General features: G+C 49.2%; 1 protein-coding gene across 1 annotated transcript in view; it reads left to right on the top strand.

Annotated features, from left to right (window-relative positions):
- Positions 1-20,659, top strand: part of PAPPA (pappalysin 1) — a 235,416-nt gene that overhangs the window by 16,198 nt on the left and 198,559 nt on the right. Inside the window, exon 2 of the mRNA XM_044265042.1 lies at positions 15,622-16,684. Within this exon, the coding sequence (XP_044120977.1) occupies positions 15,622-16,684 (1,063 nt within the window). The remainder of the gene's footprint in view (positions 1-15,621; positions 16,685-20,659) is intronic.

The following is a 20,659-nucleotide window of genomic DNA, read 5'->3' as shown; positions in this document are numbered from 1 at the left end:
TTCTGAGTTTCTCTGAGTTTTAAAATAGGCAAGTACACTTCAAATGTAGCCTGAGGTGGTCCTAACCATAATTATTCACTGTGGACTTCACCCATGAATCTGCAGATCCAGATATCCACCCACCTTCTGTCCCTGCATCCATCCATGAATCCATCCATCCATCCACCCACCCCTCCTTCCTCCCTCCTTCTTTTCCTCCCATCTGTGCAACCATGTATTCAACCACTCACCCAACCATCTACCCACCTCCCTTCTTCCCGTCCGTCCGTCCGTCCATCCATCCATCCCCCCTTCCTTTCATCCCTCTAACCTTCCATCTGTCCATACCCTCTCCTCCATCTACCCTTCTACCCATGTAATCTTCCATGTACCAGGCTGTGTGCTAGGGCCGGGGCAAGAGTTAGAAGACTCCAGTTCTTGCTCTTAGGCCACTCTGAGTCCTTGAGGGGGGAAAAAAAAATCCCCAGAGATACCTCCAGGGAGTCCTTTGCTTCTATTGGACTACAATTTGAAAACTCCACTTTAGCAGTTGAAAACGACTTTGAAAAAATTCAGCTGCTCTGCTTGCATAGTTACATAATTATAAGTATTCCCAGTCGGGCTCCGGATCTGCTTCTAGACTACTGGAGGCTCCTTTATCAACACTAATATTTTAGATCAATAACAGCTTCCACCCATGGGTCAGCAGGTGGTAGAAAACCAATAGAGAATGTGCAGTAGTGGCAGGGATCTTTGAAAAAGGGCAGGCTTCATAAGGGGGACAGAGAAGGGAGCTGCCAGTCACTTCGCGCCTGGGACTCCATTTGCCCACAACCCCCAAAGCCCTTGGATAGTGATTCTGAGCCTTCAGCCTCCGCGTGTGCCCCTGGACGCATGAGGGAGCAGGAAGCCCTCGTGGCATGGGGTTGTTTCAGTTTCCGAAGCATTTTCGACATGTACCTATCATATTCCCACTCGCCTTGTAAAACAAGCATTCTCATTTAATACAGTGAGGTCTTTGTATTCTGAACAACAAACACATGCTCTAAGGCTCTCGGACACAACCTGCCTTTCTCTCCAACACCACCCCCCTCCCCATTCTGTCCGCCTGTACAAAGCCCAGTGTCAGCAGAAATATCTGTTTACAAACAAGGGCTCCAAGAGCACAGTATCAGGAGCTCAAACGAACCTCTAAAATATGTCTCCAACCCTGCCCTTGGCGTCCCTGTGAACAGTGTGTATCACTGGCAGCCGCTTTCATGGAAGGCTTTTCTGCCTTTCCATCTTTCCAACTGTCTTCGTGTCTGGCTTTCTCTGTCTCCTTCCACTTATTCATTAAAACCATGAGGAGCCTGGACTGGAGAGGCAGTCGGATGCTGGCCCGGGCTTTGTGGATATCTGGAAAACAGAGCCCAGACAGGGAATGCTCGCAAACGGTGAGATGAGCTCAGATACCTCTAGCCTGTAGTATCATCGGAAGCAGAAGCTGATTGAAGAAGGATTCTCAGTTGGATGGATGTAATAGTCACATGATCATGCAGCTCTAGGTCCTTTTTCAGGGAGTATCAGGATTATCAGGGGCTGAAGGAACTCTTTTGCCTCTCTCTTGAACTTGAGTCTACCATAGCTCCCCATCACCTATACATAGTAAAGAGAATAGCTAATACAGTGAGTGTGTAATATGTGCCAGCTACTGTTCTGAATACCTTCTGTGTTTTGTCTTTAGTCTTTGCAGTGACCCTCTGAAATAGATACTATTCCAGTGCTAGGGTTCCAGTTGAGGGAACTGAGGTACAGGGAGGTTAAGTGACCTGCCCAAGGTCACACAGCAAGTAAAAACTGCAGAATCAGTTCTTAGATTCCATGTTCTAGCTACTCCCCCACATACAATTCAGATCAAGTCTGAATTTCGTAGCCCCACATTCAGCTTCCTCCCTAAACATTGTTGCTTACTGTCACTCCTGCTTGTTCCTAATATCTCTGTTTCTCAAACTCGGCACTATTGATGTCTTGGCACAGATATTTCTTTGTTGCAGGATGTTTGGTACTGTAGGACACTTAGCCTTGACCCACTAGATGCGGTAGCGGCCTCCACCCCCCCAGTTGTGATGATCAGAAATGTCTGCATAAGTATTACCAAATGTCCTCTGTGGGGCAAGATCTCTGCTGGTGAGAACCACTGACTTACATGGGCTTTTTTGATTAAAGAGAATGTGTTCCTAGAACACATAGCTCCACCTCCATGCTTTTTCACATTTGGTTTTCCCCTTGACCTTTCAGGGTCCTTGGCCTCCTCACCATCAGTCTTCTCTATTCCAGAGTCTTTCGGTACCTCGGCATCTTTAATAGCCAGAGTGGAAATGCTAGCCTTTCTGGGTGACGGATCTGTTTTGTTTTTATACTTTTTTGTTTAAAAAAATGATCACCACCTCCAAACTTTCCATTTAAAATCTCCTAACACGTGCACAGCAGTCTTGACTTAAAAACTCAATTCATTTCATGCGTTCAGTGATGTTTGTTGGGTCAGCCATGTGTCAGGTCCCAGGCTAAGCACTCAGAGTATGAAGTCAAAGACATAGACTACCTGTATGTGGGGAACTTATGTGGTGAGCGAATCTGAGCAGAAGGGAAAATTCAAGATAACTCTGTGCCTTCTCCCAGGGAAGAAGCTGGGGAAACAAAACCCCAGAAGGTTCATGGTATTTGATCAACACCAACCAGAGACCAAGCTCAAGGCTGAACTAGATCTTTCTGCACCTAGTGGAACAAAATTAAAATTCGGAAGTCCCAGGGAGATCTAACTACCATTTATCCTTCTAGAGCCTTAAAGAGGTCCCTTGGGTTCAATCATGAGGCACAGTTTTCTGGTGGATATTAAAGCAGTAGGGAAAAAAACACACACACAATAGAAAATTAGTATCTGAAAAATTTGTCAGCCTTCTCTCTTCAAAAGATTCCTTACACTCCGTGCTTTCCAATATAGGACTTAAGTCTGAATAACTCCAGATTGTCCCATGAGCACTGGGCAGGATCACATGAGGCACGAGTCCTGGCTCTTCCCTCAATAGGACCCTACTGATAGGAACATCATATCCCCAAGCTAATGAACCCGCCCAGCGCCACGCATGGACTCTTTTTCAAAACCACCAAAGATGCCCTGTTGTCCGTGGGATGAACTTCAGGTCTCTTGGCATGCCCTTCACAGTCCTTGGCGCTGTAACCTCAGGCAGACCTTGCAATTTCATTTCCCCCTGCTATTCTGTGCACCTTCAGCTCCATCAAGAACAGAGGCCTTTCCCCATTTTCAGAGCAACTCCCAGTCTTTTCTCATGTTCTGCCTTCTCCTGGAAGGTCTTCGCCGGGCCTCTCCCACCCAGTTCCTTTTCCTCCTGCAAGGCCATTTCTGTGCTACTCATCTAAGAGTGGCCTTCTAGTCTCTAGTGTTCCTTCCGTTGAGCTCTGTTTGCTCATACTTCTATGAAAACTTACTCTGTTATGCTTTATTTATGGAAAATTAAGAACTGCCCCTTGTCCTCACACAGTCCGTTTTCCCCTAGCTGGGAAGCCTAATTTAGAAGTTATGAACACAAACTCTCATGTCCGATTACCTGGGTTCCAGTGTCACCTCTGTTACTTGCCACCGAATTACTCAGGCTTAGGCAAGTTATCTGTGCTTCTCTGAGCCTCTGTTTGTTCATCTGTAAAATGGGAATAATAATTCTGCCTCCCTGCTTAGACTATTGTGAAGGCTGCCTGAGCTAATCCACGCAGTTGACCACAGTGCCTGGGACAGAGCAAGGGTTAATCCCAGATGGCACCGGCCATGCAGAGTGGAGTGAAAGTCTGCCGGTCTGGCCGCGTCCCCTCCTTATCTCATTTTGCCATCGTGTGCCCTGCCTGAAAGGCTCACCCCTGGCTGTGTGGGCCAGAATGAGCTGATGGCAGGCTCACCTGAGAGAGGAGCTTTTGTTTCCAGAGTTCAGCCCACACTGTCTGGGATGCATTTTTACATAACTTGCTGTGGGTCTGCGTCAGTTGCGAAATGTCTATCACTTGGCTCGTCCAGGTGGGAACCTTCTCCATCCCTCTCAGCTCCTTAGGTTTGGCTACAGGTACTCAGAGACCCTCCCGGTGCTGTCTTGTAGATGAGGATCTAAGGTCCAGATGTGGACCCACGGCTGACTCTTCTACTAGGTGCAGCTGGCATGGTGCCTGAAAAGCAAGGGACTTTTAGGGGCCAATATTTTCACAAGAAAATAGTCAATAATGTGAATAATGATAAATCCAGCCTCTTGATTGTATACATCTTTCTGCCACTGTAATTGTAAAATATAATTATAAAATATAATTGTATAAAATATAATTGTAAAATATAATTCTATATATTTACGGAGGGAGGGAAAAGTGCCCAGGGCCAGGAAAGTCATGATGTGACCCTGAATGGAAAAGCATTTGCCCAAGATCACTCATATGTTAGTGGCCAACCGGGGCGAAAGTTCATGGCTTAATCACTCCCAACTTAGAAATCTTATCCCTGCATTTTTAACAGACTCCCTAGAAATGAGTTCACCATAGTCTTCTCTTTTCCCCGATGAGAAAGCGGACCAGAGAGGGGGCACAGCTTGCCACAGGTCACACAGCTCAGTTATGCTCTCTTGACCCCTCATTATTTTAGTATTTCACACAGCCAAACCTAGTGACTACGAATGCAACCCCCCATCATACAGGTGGAGAAGTTGAGGTCCAAGAAGTCGAAGAGGCTTCTACCCAGTATCACAAAGATGCCACTCCTGCCCCCAGTCACAGCTCTCATTTCAGTGCTCTAATGATGGTCTGAAACTTCAAAATCTACTCAAACGGGGTATCCTTACAAGCCTTGAGCCTATTTTTCTTTCTTTCATTCATTCATTTATTCATATCTACACTCATACATTCAACAAATGTATACTGAGTGCTTATGTTTTGGGTATTCTACAGAAGGCTCTAGATGCAGAGTTGGGGAACAAACGTGGACTCTCCACTCTCTCAGAGGCTCACTCTCTCCATCTGTATGAATAGAATCATAGTTTCTATTTTTCTTCTTTTAGCGAGTTCTGAGAAAAGCAAGTGAAATAATTAAAACTCTGTACTCTTTGGAACTTCAGGGAAAAATGACTGTATGAAGAAATAGTCAACTGATTTTAAAAGAATGTTTTCTTATATTTATTCATTGAAAACGTAAGGCATTGGTTAAGCAGTTGACTTTGGAGTTGGAGCTAGGTTCAAATAACCTTATTTATGTGATTACAAGTCTAAAGACCTTTGCCAAGTCAAGGAAGCTGAGTCTCATTTTCCTCATCCATGAAATGGGAACAAAAGAACTTATAGTCATAATAATTCAGTGAGATGATGCCCATAAAGTCCTTGTCCTTGAACATGACACATCATAAATGTTGGCTTTCTATTTATCGGTAGGTTCATGTGGCTCCAAGTGGTATTAGAACAAATCAGAATAGTGATCCTAGGGATAACATAAGGAGGCAGATATGATGATAATAGATGTTCCTGACTGCATATTATTAATTCTTACTATAGCCACATTGCATCAATAGGAGGACAGGTACTACTAGCATTAGGGATTAGCGGTCTCTCACAAAAGGATACGTATATCCTGTGTCTGGTCATGCTCCATACCCTGAATGCCTAGGTTGAACTTGCTACAGTAGATGTCCTGTGAAGATGTATTGAATGAATCAGTGAATGGCCAAGTGGATGAACCAGCCAGGACCCGGGGACATTAACACGGGGTATAGAAGAGCCAGGGATAACGCAGTCAAATCCTCAGACCTCTTCCCAGCTGTCCTAGAGGGCACAGAATAACTCTGTGGGTCCCTGGAGACCAGATCCTGGAGCAGTGGGTGGCAAGGAGAGGGAGTTGATTTGGCTTCACCGCAGGAGAGCGTTGAGAAATGCTCAAAGGTAGAGAGGCTTTCTTCACATGACACAGAGTTCTCTAGTTTTGAAATATGAATGCTCTCTTGTCAAGACGTACAGATGATTCAAACTGGGTTTGAATGGATGATATAATGACCTTTGAGGGAACCTCCAGCCCTGACGATGTCCCATTCCACGAATGATGAAGGGTAAAGGGCCTGGGAGTGCTATGAAGAATATGGCGGGCAAGGTCCTTGAGAACTCACGGTCCCTGAGGTTTGGTGAGTAAGCAGGAAACAGCCTGTAGGTCCTCAAGTCATTAAAATGACCCAAAGTGGGCTCTCTTCTCCAGGATGGCTCCAGCATCACCACCTAAGTCTGCTAGGGCCTGGTTTGTGCTAGGGGAACGTTTCGGAGCAAGCAAACGGACAGTGCAGAGACCCCTCTCTCTCCCTCCTCCTCCTCCTCTTCCTCCTCCTTTTATCTCTTTGTCTTCTTCCTCTCCCACTTTCTTTTTTAAAAATTTTGTATGCTCCAATATCATTGGGAACGTGTGACAAAGATAGCCAGGCACGTGCCTTTCTATTTCAGAGAAGAGTGTCAGAAAGGATAAAGTTTAATAGCACAGAAGAAGAGGTGGGGGGAAAAAAAAAAAAAAACCTGGTCCCAGTTCTGAGGAAAAGGAACAGACATTCATATCAATAAAAAGTGTAGCTGGTGTGCGTCACATGCTATGCAAATGAGTGTTTGCCTTCTCTCCCTAGATCCTCAAAATGGCACTGTGCGTTAAGTACTGTTATGATCAGTTTACAGTTGAGAAAACTATCAGGTAGGTGAAGGGATTTTGCCCAAGGCTACTGGCCCGCCAAGCAGCACAGCTGGGATTCCCACAGATAAGACTTCACAGCACACGTGCTTAAGGCCTGTTACGACGACTGTGCTCGTGGGCCAAGTCCTGGTATGTTCATTATCTTATCAGTTCCCTCTACAAGTGGCAGAGGAAGACCGTGTCCCTGTCTTAGTCTGCCTATAGATGGGCAGACTAATACTAGAAGAGGTGCCCTGACTTTCCCAAGGCACATAGTTAGTGAATGGTAGAGCCCGCAGTGATGCTGGGTTACTGCTCTGTGAAAGCTCTCCCTTTCCATGTCCACAGAGCCTGCTTACGTAGGAGCAAAGGAGGCAGGCGGAAGAGTCAAGAACCCGAGGCAGACGCAGGCGCACCTGGAGCCCCCAAGAGCAGTCTGCCAACCCAAACTCACCATGAAGTCTGTGTATTAATAAAGCTTATGAGTTTCAGGAACCTGTAAGCATACTCTTCTCAACCTTGCCTTCCCCCTGGATAGTTTACAAGGAAATATGCATTTATTTAACTCCTTTCGTTCTCCAATGAGTTCTGTGTGAGCTATAGGAGAAGACTTTTTAATCCCCGCAGTACCTGTGGGAAAGCCGAGGCTCAGAGAATTGAACTCCCCCAAGGTCACCCAGCTAGTAAAGAAGGCCAGCGGACCCACGAAGTCAGAGGGCTTTCCGGTAATGGTTCCTAGAAAGATAAACGAGTGAAGGTAGAAAGCAGACCTACCTGCCTCTGCGGGCACTCTTCCCACTGTCCCGTGCCACCCTGCAAAGGCAGATTTGGTCCAACAGGCTCATGTGCATGGCCGACACATGGGGGACCCCTGAGAGAATCCTGATCTTGTGAATCCCTCCAGAGGGTTACTCTGGGTTCTTTTGTCTCTTATAGTAGGAGATGGGATGTCTAGAACTCAGTATAGTTTGGGATAAGCCTCCAGCCAGATACGATATATTCCAGACATCCTCCTTTTGAGCCTAAAATCAATCCTTTGAGCTGAGGTAGGCCCGGAGGCACGAGGATGCTGAGGAACATTCCCTGGCGCCCCCACCTGGGTGATGTCCCGGCTCTCCTCTGAATGCCTGGGACTGCGGAGTCCTCTGGGGTCATTTTGGGGGTCCTCCCCCCGACCGAACCAAGTGCAGGGACCATGGGTATACTTAACCCAAATCTGTCTGTTTTAATCACTGTCCTCTGGACAGATAAAAGCTTTCCATAGGATTGCTCTGTCAAGCATTTCTCTGTGGCTTTGATACCAGCCATTAAATCATGGAAGGGAAAACAAAACAAAACAAAATAGAACAGGGCCATCTCCAACCTTTGGCTTTTAACTTTTTTTGGCCTCCTGGAAAAAAAAAAAAAAAACAAACAAACCCAGATTGCTGACCTGATTTTCCCCCTTTTGTACCCCTTACCTCTTACCTCCGCTTGTCTTCCTCTGGCAGTTGTTCCATAGCGAGTAGACATCTTTAAGTTGGAAGGTCCTGAGGCTGCCTTCCTTCCCTTTACCTCCTCCTCGATGACCATACCTCTCTCCACAGGAGCCAAGGCTGGACTCTCTGAAGGACTCAGGATCTCAGAGTCACAGGGAGTCTAAGAGAGGGGGGTCCCCGTGGCCATCTGATGTAGCCCTCCTACTTCATAGGGCAGGGTGTGAGGATGCCCAGAGAGGGGGGCTGCATTCCCAATAACCCACAGCAGAGCAGTGGCAGATGGGACCGTGAGAACCTTGACCCCAAGCTAAGAGTTGTTCCCACCAAAGGAAAGCATCCTGGAGAAGAGCTCTGTCTTTAGAGTTAATCTGGCTGTGATGCTGCTACCGTCTCGCTGTGATCCTTGTGGGGAGATCACATAGCCTCTCCACACTTCAAGGTCCTTTTCTGTCAAAGGACTGTCAGGAAAGCCCACTTCATGGGGTCATTCTGAGCACCAAATGGGATCTCTGTGCCTGCTACAGGAACTGCTACATAGAGGCCTTCAGCAAACATTCCTTATTCTTATTATTATTTAGCTGAAAATGCTGGGTTTTTTTTCCAGCCAAAAGGACCCAGGTAGAGTACCCATCTCTTCCCTTGTCCACTCACCCAATGAGAGAAAACCAAATAGTATAGACTTGATAGACTTGCCATGCGGTGCTAATCCTCCTCCCTGACAGTGCCGAAAGTAAAGTGTTACCACACCTAAGTTTGTGTTGGCTTAAACCATGCCCTGAGAAAATCGTGGGTGGGGGGTGGGGGGGCACATAAAATGAAACAAAACACATGCACGGCATGGAGTCATAGCTGTGGTCCCACTCCTCTGTGGGGGAACTGAACTTGAAATCAGGAGTCCTTAATTCCAATCCCTCCAACCACTTAGTGCTGTGTGACCTGAGGCAGGGGACCTCACCTCTCTGAGTCTCAGCTTCCTCGGCTATAAAGAGCACCTGTTATAGAAGGTGGTCACGAGCAGAAGACACCTTGGCGCAGAAGCCGCAACCCATCTGCTCAGCACCCCACAGGGCCTACGGATTTGCACATTCAGGCTGAGACACAGAAGCATCCCTCCCCCGTGAAGCACGTTTCCTGCACGTGGTGACCGCGACACCGTCTTTGTGTCCTCCTGATGCACCTCGCTTTGCTCCCTCTGAGAACTGAGTAAATTGAGGCATATGTCCTAACCAGAAGAGGACTCTGAACTGGGCACGAGGAAGGGGACGGTGTGATTTTAGAGAAATTTCGATGGGAGAGCTTAGAAGATGTGTGGAAGCGTGGTGTTCTGGACTGAAAGGGCTGCCCTAACAGGGTGCCGTCGAACAGACGACTTAAACAGCAGAAATTGATTTTCTCACAGTTCGGAAGCTTGACATCTGAGAACCAAGTGGCCACAGTGTGGATTTCTTTTGAGTCCTCTCTTCTTGGCTTGTAGACGACCGTTGTTGCCTCTGTGCGTGTCTGTGTCTCAGTTCCCTCTTCTAACAAGGACACTGGCTCTGCTGGATTAGGGCCCACCCGAAGGGCATCATTTGAGCTTGATCACCTCTGTATAGACCCTACCTCCAAAGAAGGTCACCCCCTAAGGTACTAAGAGTTAGGACTTCAACATACAAATTCTGAGGGGACACGATTCAGCCCATAACAAACAGAAAGGAAGCTGGTAGCCAGCTAAGAATGTGACTGCAGCCTTGGGGATGGGGGGGACAACATTTCTGTATAGACCCTGCGGGTTGGAACAAACCTGGGTCAGAAACAAACAGGTGGGAAAGCTGGGCATGGAAGTCCAGGTGCTAGAGACAAGCTCCAGAAGGCTCTCTGGACTCTGGAAAGACAGCAAGTCCCCGGCACGTCTTGAGTCCCGGGGAAGTTGGGTGAGCCAAGTGGAACAGATTAACCCCTAGTAATAAAGAATCATGGATTCTTAGTCAATTTTTTAGACCAGGCAGAAGGACATGAAAAGCAGCCTCCTGGCTTGCAGTTCAATTCAACATCCTTGTGTTGGCGCTGTGGGACTTACGGAAGTATTTTTAGTGGGGGCTGTGCCTTCAAACAGCCCACTTGGCTCTGGGGTGATGAGGCATCTGGCGGGCGGGGGCGGGGGGGATCCTATAGACCGGGATTCCGAGCTTTGTTGCCTTGGAATTCCTCTGAATTTCTTCCTCTGAAGAATGGGCAAAGCTGAGAGTTCCGTCGTGAAGGTTAAGCAGAAGAATTACTCTCGAACACACGGGACTTAGCGAGTTCTAAGTAAAGGGTACTATGCTCTTGTAAAGAACACACCACTAGGGAAACCTCCCCCCACCTTCTTTTCCTTCCTTGATTTTTAATTTGCCATGACAAAGTCTCCAGAGCACCTGCAAGGTACCAGGGTCTGCCCTGCATGCTGGGCACTTTGAAATGAACCAGACAGACACACAGGTGGGAAACGCAGACATTGGATGAGTCATTACAGAAGGGGAGAGTTCTCAGATAGGAAGGGATGTGATGGTTGGATGGAAGATTGGTCTGTTCCTGGAGTGGAATAGAGTGGTCGGACGGAGCTGCCCTGGGAGAGTGCCATGCAAGTGATCCCAAAAGGGTGAGCCCAGAGCCCAGTGGACACCTGGTAACAGCCCTGGCCAGGGTTTCTGGACACTCTGTACAAGCCTTCTGCCTTTGTGCTAGCCTCTTTTACGTATGCTCTGTATCTCCAGGGTAGGGTTCAGTGGGTAGATGAGAAGAAAGAGCCTAAAAAGCAGGCAGCAAGCTTCTTGGGGGCATCTGAAGCCCTTTTCAAAGCAGGCCTAGCTGCGGGAGGATGACGGCCCATTAGAAGAGCTGCAGGACCAGGGTTCGAGGGACCAGTGATTACCACGAGGCCCAGAGCAAGCCCTTTCCAGGTCTGGGTCCAGGCCTGTCCCTCTGTGCGTGCCCAGCACACCTCACGGGCTCTGCACCCTTTTGGTGTCTGTTTCCACACGCTCATGGCCTTGAGGCGGGCTTATGCTCATTAGATGTAGATTGTGTGCAGGATTGCCCTGTAGCTTTCATCCTGTCACATGGGGATGTGTCCCCTGGGATCAACTTCCAGCACCACGCGGATGGTGCAGACTGCAGACGGCCTCTCTCTCTTTCCTTCACTACATCTCTGTCTTCCTGGACAACTATGGGGAGGGACAGGCTGGGCGTGGGGGTTCTCCCATGTCCTCTAGGGAACACCGTTCTTTGTCCTCTATGGAGATACACAGAGCAGAGGGGACCTGGGCACGCGAGCATTAGTAATGCCACAGGGCATCCAACATTCAAATCAACACTTGTGCTGAGCTCCTGCTGCTTACAAGGAACCATTCTAGCAGTGAACAAAAGAGCTCTTCAATTGTAGGGGTAGGGGGATCATTTAATCCCAGCCTCTCCTTTTTCCAAGAAGGGAAAGGCGGCGGTCTGGCAGGAAGAAGGGGTGGTGTGACTTGTTCCAGGCAAGGTCATCCAGATCTCTGGTTCCAGATCCCTGATTCTGGGCTGGTGGCAAAGTCCCCCTGAGTATGACGACCGTCAAGTAGGTCATTTCCATACAGAAATAAGTCCCTGTCACCATTATCCCCGCCCCCATCCCACCCCTGCTGAAGTTCAGTGATTTCCTTTTGCCACTTACACTCCAGATAAATATTTCCTTCTGAACTTCTGAAGCCACTGCTTCAAGGTTCTCATTTCCCTTCACGCGTTTCCTCTTGGTTCCACTGAAAAGCCTCTCTTTGCCCTTCCCCTCTGCCTCTGGGGGCAAAGCCAGCTCTTAGTCCTTGGCTCTGTGTGGCAGAGTCTGGCCTTTCTCACTGTGTCTCTCTTCTCTCTCAACTGCAAACAGAGGGGGCTGGAGCCGAGTCCCAAGCCCTAGGAAGGTTCTGAACTGAGGGCACCCTACAGATGTGTAAACATTTTACCTTGCTCACCCAGCTAGCCGCCTTCCAAAGGCAACAGGAAAACCAGGGATGGGAGAGCCCCTGGCAAAATAAAAAACCTGCAGGGAGAGAGAGTAAAAGAGAAAGAGAGAGGAAAAGGGGATCCTGTTTCAGATGTTAATTTTCTCATTAGAAGAATTTTCTCTTTAAGGGGGAGGGTTCACCAGGGGAGCAAGAGAAGGGGAGCTCAGAGGTGGGAGGGGGAGACCAAGCGTGGCGGCAGCAGGAACTTTGCTCTCACTGATCCTCCTGGCAAGGAGCAACACATAGAGCTGGGATAGCTCGTTCCAAATCTGGAGTCAGAGGTTCCGCTTTGGAAGGGTCCATGGGGAGGTAGCTTTTCACACACAGTGTCCTGACAGCAGCTAAGCAGATGGGGTTCGTGATTTCTAAGGAGGCTTTGCCAGTGGCTCTGGGGAGGACTCATGCTTTCTTTGAGCCTTCATCCTACCAACTCTTGCTGATTAGTCAAGATGCCTTCAGGATGCCTGCTCTCTTTGGCCTTTCTGTATTTTGTTTCTTGTCATTTCCTACTTGGCATCGTTGACATCACTCCCAGACTCACCAGCATCTTAAAAATGAGCTCCCACTTGGATGGCTACTGTGTGCCAAGGATGGCGTATCTGCTGTGTCTCTTGAGTAAGACAGCGTGCTGGAAGGGAGATCTAGGCAAAAGAAGGAAGACCTGCAGAAGTGAAGGGAGGTTGCCCCGATGTTCGACTTAGTAACTCTTTCATCAGAATGACTCCTACTCCAAAGATCCTGCTCTTTCTGTGGTACGAAGAACACAACCTCTCTTCTGACTCTTATAAAGACCTAAGTTAGGGCCTTTGATTCTGTTTGTCCTTTTTCCTTCTCTGGCTCTATTTGGAATCCTTCCTATGCTCCTTCGTGAGACACTTGTTGAGGGCCTGCTGTAGACAAGGCATGGTACAAGGTCCTAGGCAGGGGACAGGTGGTCTGGCCAGAGTTCTCCCTTTCAATAACCCTTCCATCTAGGGGGACTCCAAAACCAGAGAGCAAATGTCTAATTGCCTTAAAGTAAAATGAGTTGAGAGGAAAGATGAACATTCTTTACAGGGCTATCATGGAGTGCTTCTTGGAAGAGGTGGTTTCTGTTTTAGTGATGGAGAAAACCTGGAAATGCAGAGAAGCAGACTTCTACCAGGCATGCGAGGGGAAACTTATTCAGTCCCCTCCTTCACCAGATAGAGAACCAAGACCCCCAAAGAGGTACTTAGTGCTTCACCAAGGTTGACCAGCCAGTGAGAGCAGGTTGACTTTGTGAAGCGACCCCAGCCATTGCCTGAGGGACTGTTGGGCAGGGAGTGGGAGGAGGGGTATAGGCGGACTCAGATGCCAGGCCAAAACTGCCCTCTGCATCAATGCTAACAGAGATTTACACAAGTTCTGAGGCCCCGGTACAAAGGAGCAGAGAGCCTATGGGCCTCCTCCATTGATTTTGCTGGAAGCTGTCCATGCTCATTGATGAACGCTAATGGCAGATGCACGCTCAAAGTTATGGTGACCGCAACAGGTCTCCAGCTCAGAGTAGGGACTGTCCTCCTAAATGAGCATCTTGTATTCATTCTCATCTCCTTCTCTTTCTCCTCCCACCTGGCCTCATACATCATCCCACACTTAAAACACACTGTTAATTAGAAAGTCCTCTTCCCCATCCAACAGCCTGTCTGTGCCAAGGACACTGGGTGTATTCCAGAAAAGCTGAGGAATGGGGGTTGGTGATTATAAAGATAACTCAATCCAGAGAGAATCTGCTAAGTGATTTCCTGGGGTTCCCAGAGTAAGTCTAGAGACATCAGTCATGGGACCTTCCTGAACACCCAACTTGTCCCCACTCCCCACAAGATGGAATGTTCTAGATCCCTGGTGGCTTTGGTAGGGGAGAAGGAAGCACCCACAGAGTTAGTGCACAGGGTGGTGAATGCCAGGGTCTGATGGATGGAGGAGCCACTGACCAGCCCGTTGATCTTTAACCCATCCACCTCTTTGCTTTCTTGAGAATCTCGTGTCTGTTAACATCATCGCCGTAAGGGTGTTATGTGGATTAAATGAATTCACACACAGACTTTAGTACAATAGAGAGGCTTGGACGATTTTAAGTAATGAAGGAGTCCTCCACATCTTTTATGTTAAGAGGATGCTTTTCATTTCATTCTTTTGAAAATACTAACATTAGTGTTGGAGAAAAGCAAGCTGAGTTGGGTCTTAGAAACTTGTCATTGACTCTGTGTAACCTGACAAATGCCTTTCATTTTTTGGGTCTGAGATCCCTCACCTGTCAAGTGAAAAAGTGGGAAGCAATGATCTTTAAAAATCTTTCCAACTCAGACAGTAAGCATGTCTGCGTTTCTCTGGGGCTGGATTTCAGGGCTAGCCAGGATGGCTTCCTGTTAGAAGGTAGAAGCATTAGCTTTGTGGCCCCTGACTCTTGCTTCTCTGGGCCAAATTTGCTAACAGTTCACCACCACTGGCCATCTGATGACGGCCAGCGGTGATGTGTGCCCAAGGTTTTGGTGGCCGTAATAGGGGTGCTCCTTCTCAATGAACATCTTCTACTCATTACTAACCCCATTCTCCTCTTGCCTCATATATCATCCCACACTTAAAATGCCCTCTTGGTTGTTTTTTAATTTGGGGGGGGATTTATTTATGTATTTGAGAGTGAGCATGTGCACGAGTTGGGAGAAGGACAGAGACAGGATCCCAAGCAGACTTCCTGCTGAGCACAGAGCCTGACATGGGGCTCAGTCTTACCACCCATAAGATCATGATCTGAGCCGAAACCACAAGTTGGATGTTTAACCAACTGAGCCACCCAAGCACCCCTAAAATACCTTCTTTTTTTAAAAAAAATTTTAAAAATCTACTTATTTGATAGAGAAAGAGATCACAAGTAGGCAGAGAGGCAGGTAGAGAGAGGGGAAGCAGACTCCCCACCGAGCAGAGAGCCTAATGCGGGGCTCCATCCCAGGACCCTGAGATCATGACCTTAGCTGAAGGCAGTGGCTTAGCCCCCCAAGGCATCCAGGCACCCCTAAAATACCCTCTTTATTATAATATCCTCTTCCCCATCCAACAATTTTGCAAAATCAAAGGTGTTCAGATTTCTATTGTTGTTACTGTTGGTATTTAGCCTAAGTACCCATTCTACAAACCGAAATCTTTCTTGTATGTTCCATGTTCAGAACCAATGGAAGTGAAACCACTTGGGCTAACATAGTGGGGAGAACCCCCCACCAAAACCAGCTCCTCCTGTTCCTCTTGCCCTTATCTTGTCCTAAGTCTGGTCCCAGAGGCTTCATTAAGAACTAGAGGACCCTGCAGGGCACAGTTTGAGAACTGCTGGTCTAAGACATCCTCATACTAGTTTTAACAGAGAGAAGTAACTGAGTGCCCTCTTCCATCCTTTACTGACACCTCTCTCTCTCTCTGGGCCACATAGGGCTGTATGACAAATGTTCTTATACCTCACGTGACCGAGGATGGGTCGTGGGAATTCACACCGTCAGTGACCAAGGCAACAGAGACCCACGCTACTTTTTCTCCCTGAAGACAGACCGAGCCCGGCAAGTGACCACCATCAATGCCCACCGCAGCTACCTCCCAGGCCAGTGGGTGCACCTAGCCGCCACCTATGACGGGCGGCTGATGAAACTCTACGTGAACGGTGCCCAGGTGGCCACCTCGGGGGAGCAGGTGGGCGGCATCTTCAGCCCGTTGACCCAGAAGTGTAAAGTGCTCATGTTGGGGGGCAGTGCTCTGAATCACAACTACCGGGGCTACATCGAGCGCTTCAGTCTGTGGAAGGTGGCCCGGACTCAGCGGGAGATCCTGCTCGACATGGAAACCCATGGCCTCCACGCGCCTCTACCTCAGCTCCTCCTCCAGGAGAACTGGGACAACATGAAGCACACCTGGTCCCCCATGAAGGACGGCAACATCCCCCAAGTGGAACTCAGCGGTGCCCATGGCTTCCTGCTGGACACGAGTCTGGAGCCTCCCTTGTGTGGGCAGACGTTGTGTGACAACACGGAGGTCATTGCCAGCTACAACCAGCTCCCGCGGTTCCGCCGGCCCAAAGTGGTGCGCTACCGCGTGGTCAACCTCCATGACGACAACCATGAGAACCCCACGGTGAGCCGTCAGCAGATCGACTTCCAGCACCGGCAGCTGGCCGAGGCCTTCAGACACTACAACATCTCCTGGGATCTGGAGGTGCTCGAGGTGAGCAACTCCTCCCTGCGCCACCGCCTCGTCCTGGCCAACTGCGACATCAGCAAGATCGGGGACGAGAGCTGCGACCTCGAGTGCAACCACACGCTGACCGGCCACGACGGCGGGGACTGCCGCCACCTGCGTCACCCTGCCTTCGTGAAGAAGCAGCACAACGGGGTGTGCGACATGGACTGTAATTACGAACGGTTCAACTTTGATGGCGGAGAGTGCTGCGACCCCGAGATCACGGATGTCACCAAGACTTGCTTCGACCCCGACTCTCCGCACAGGTAAGACCTGCCAGGCAGGCGATGCCCAGCTGTGAGCTGACCCGGTGCCCCTCAGCATCACATAGGCGAGGGGCCTGAGAGCCCTAGGGGTTCCAGCAGATTTTCTGGCTTGCACCGTAGCTTGGTGACTGAGGCCAACCTCTTACGCATCTCTTATGGGGACGATACACGAAGATAGCCCACCAAAACAGTATTCGCTGAGCCCCCGCTGTGGGCTGTGAGAGAGGACAACCCCTTCTTCCTAAAAAGCTCAGAGTCAAAACAGGGTAATGTGAGCCACATAATGGGTAACTGTCATAACGCACGTGGTAGAGTCGGGTACAACGCATTCCCTAGTCCACTGTGACTGTTTAAATTAGTTGAGATTAAATAAATTTAAAATCTGGCTTGAGTCCCATGAACAACATCTCACGGACTCAGCAGCCTCGTGGGCTGTAGTGGCTACCGTGCTGGACAGAGCATCAGGGAACACGCTTCCCGGCCGAGTGTTCGTTCTGTTGCACTGTGCTGATAAATCCAGGGGTCAGCTGGGTCACACAGCCTGGGTTCGGGTCTCAGCCATACTGTTTCCTCGCTCTGTAACCTCTTAGAAGCCATGCCTTCCTCTGTAAAATGGGAGGGATAACAGCACCTGCTTTGTGAAGCTGCTCTGGAGATGGAGAGGGGCGTGTAGCGCGTGGTCTCCCTGCTCGTGGCTGGTGGGCCATGAGGTCTCAGTAAGCATATTTGTCCTTACTTGTGTCAGGAAGGTGCTGTGTGCTGTGCGCTGTGCGCTGTGCGCTGTGTTTAGGGAGTGCCAAGGGAGATCAAAGAGAAAAAAGCTGACTTGGCACTCAAATACCTCCAGAAAAGCTCTGATCTGGTTTGGACATCCAAGATTGGGTTGGGGGAGAGAGGAGGGCACTCCGGGCAGAGGGACATGTCATCCACTGCGGAGAAGAGGGCAGAAAGGGGACGCTTCTGTCCAAGGCTTCCCTTAGCCTCTGCTTGCACTGTCAACTCTAAACAGCACCCTCAAGGAAAAGCCCAGAGGTGAACCTGGGGGGATCTATATTCAATATGGGAGTCAGAGGAACTAGTTCCAAGCCAGAGAGACAGGCAGCATCCACTTTCCTGATCTCCCAGATTCACGCTGGACTTTTCCATTCTGTCCAGCGCACAGGACCCTGGACTTGCTGATAGCTCTAGCGCATTTGCCGACCTCTGCAGGTTTTCTGCTGACTCTTCTCTTTATGTCTCTCTCAAAAAAGCAAGGGCCTCCCATGCACAGACAAAATACCTATGTGCAAAGGAATGGCAATGCTGGCAGGAGAATGTCGTGCCTGGCAGCAAGCCAGAAAGCACGTCAGCTCAGCCTGCTGGCACCAGGCGGGCTCTGGACTCCCACCTTGTTCAGAGACACGAGCGGCCCAAGTGGGAAGAAGCCTTGCTGTGTGGCTGGTTCCTTCCAGGTCACGGTGCACTTTCATCTCTGCTCTCCTTTGGGCTTTGACAGAATTTGGTAAGGAAGGCAAGACCGGGGTTAGTATTTGCATTTGACTGACAGGGAGCTAGAGGAGCTGAGGGGAGGCAATGACTCCGCCAAGGTCATGGGTCAGGAGAGCCATTCAGCTAAGTCACAAATGCAAGTCTCTGAGATTAAGCCAGCATGTGCTCTACAGAGCTGGACTCCAGGGACGTACCCACGTGCTCAGGCAGAGTGGTCACGGAGGAGGGCAAAGTGCTGCGGATAGCCTCAAGTCCTTCACCCATTTCCACGTTCATTTGTTCCTTCGTTTCTGCTTTCATTCATTTGTTCGTTCATTCATTCATTCATTCATCCATTCCTACAACAATTGCTTCTTCAGCACCAGGAGGGTGGGTACCTTTAGCCCTATTGTGCCACAAGAAATTCAGGATCCAGACTGACCTAGGGATTTAGCCAAGGTCACTCAACTAATAAATGGTGAGCTCGGACTCACATCCAGGTCTGTTGACTCTAAAGCTCCCACGGAACGAAGGATTTTTAAGTCTGAGAAGCAGTAAGAGGCAGAGTTGAAGGGCAGGGTTGGTAGGCAGGGCAGCTTCACAAGGCCTTGGGGGAAAACTGCTGAGTTGATTGGGTCAGGACCGAGGGCAGCGGGCACTGTCCTGGTATGGAGGGGTTGTGGGGCCCCATCCCAGATACCTCACCATCAGCAGACAGAGTTGGCAGCCTTCAACAGCCTCCCCTTTTCTAAGTCACGGGACTGCCTGCCCAGAATGTCCGGGAGCAGCTGTGTGCCAGCTCTGTGACCACACACGCCAGGGCACTTGTTTGCCAGCTGCGAAGGTCATGAGCCCCAGGTGAGCCCCATCAGGCAGCGTGTCATCTGCTGACGGGGCCGGGAATGACGGTGTCCAGGCTGTTTTGGCTTTCCAGTGTGCAGAGAGGAACCTGGGGACATTTGCAGAGAAATATTTGCTTTGTGACTTTAAGAAAAGGGAGGGAGGGAAGGAGGGAGGAAGACAGACAGAAAGGAGGGAGGGAGGCAGGCACCTTTAGTAGAAGCAGTGAAAATTTGATTGACGTTATCTAGGTGATTTTTAATAAAGAGCTGAACTTCATTCTCATCAGGGTCCTTTCTCCCTCCCTCCCTCCCTCCCTCCCTTCCTCCCTCTTTCTCTCCCCTCCTCTCTCTTTTTCTCTCTTAATGGGTAAAGATAATAAAACTATTGAATACTTCTCAGTCTATGGTAAGGCACCAGTTTTGGGTTTTTTTTTTCCCCCCTGTATATTGCAAACCAATACCTTTGAAATACACAGCAAAATATGAATCCATATAAAATGAAATGCCACCAGAGTGTCGGTGTCAGAGTTCTTGAAAAGTTTCTCCATTCCTGCATGCACTGCGCCATAGCAGCCCGTGCCCTGCCTGCCTTGAGCGGCACTGATTAAAATTCACTGTTCTGACAATTTACGATTCCCTTGAGTATAATAAGATTCCTAGTAATGGAGCTGGGCAGATTGGTGAATTCTGTCAGAGAAGTGTGTCTTTTAACATGTTTGGACTCCAGGAGAGCATCTCATCCTAGGTCAAATGTTGGACCTAGAAACATCCTCAGAGATCATTGGTCCAAGCCCCTTCTCCCCTATAGAGGGAAACAGAGACCAGAGCTCATACTGTCCATTAGTAGTCACACTGGAGATAAGGTTGCTCTGGATTTCTGACTCCTGGTCATCTGCGGTGACACAGCTGTCCAGGACTGCTCTGACATTCTGGACGGTCACACATCCCTGCCCCTTCATGTTCTCTTCCCAGTTTTCCCCGAGAGCTTGGGATTATGGAGTGCCTGAATGAGTGAGTTTGGGAGAGAAGATGTGATGGCCTTAGGCTTCCATGAACCCCTGTAGAACCATCAGAGCTATCTTGGCAGCCAGTTTTCCTTCTTAAGGGTCTAGAATAACAGCAACCAGTGGAGGAGGCACAAAAAAGGGGGGGGGGACTGGACAGTGAGAGGCAGGAGCTTATATCATAACCATATGAAGATGTTTGGCACGATAAGCAAATTCTCCTGGGGCTAAGACTATAGGGCAGCGGTATACACACTTCAAGTCTCCAAAGGCCTGTCCTATAGGAAAGGGAGCAGGATTCCTCTATATGTTTTCTAAGTCCTGCTTGGAACCAGAGTGTTATAATTATAGGCGGCCGCTCAGAGCAGAGTAACAGATGATGTCATCCCCCCTCAGAGTGCTGCTCCTAGGGGAGCACCTCTCTGCGGATGAGTGAGCATCCCATCACCTGAAGGAGGCACAGCGAGGACCGTGGCAATGCTATAGAGAGTAGCCTTGATGGGCTTGGGGTTGAGCCCAGCACAGCCTGACTTTTTGCTACTATCTTCCTCCAGTCATGTTAATGGAACCACACAGTAACATTTGCAAACAGACATTTCTTGGGTCTGTGCATCCCTGCCTGGCCCTCTGCTCTTCACTGGGGATACCGGAAGGGGTGGGAG

The sequence above is a fragment of the Neovison vison genome, chromosome 9 (genome assembly GCF_020171115.1).
Source record: "Neovison vison isolate M4711 chromosome 9, ASM_NN_V1, whole genome shotgun sequence".
Classification (NCBI taxonomy): domain Eukaryota; kingdom Metazoa; phylum Chordata; class Mammalia; order Carnivora; family Mustelidae; genus Neogale; species Neogale vison.
This window is presented reverse-complemented; position numbering and strand designations above follow the sequence as displayed.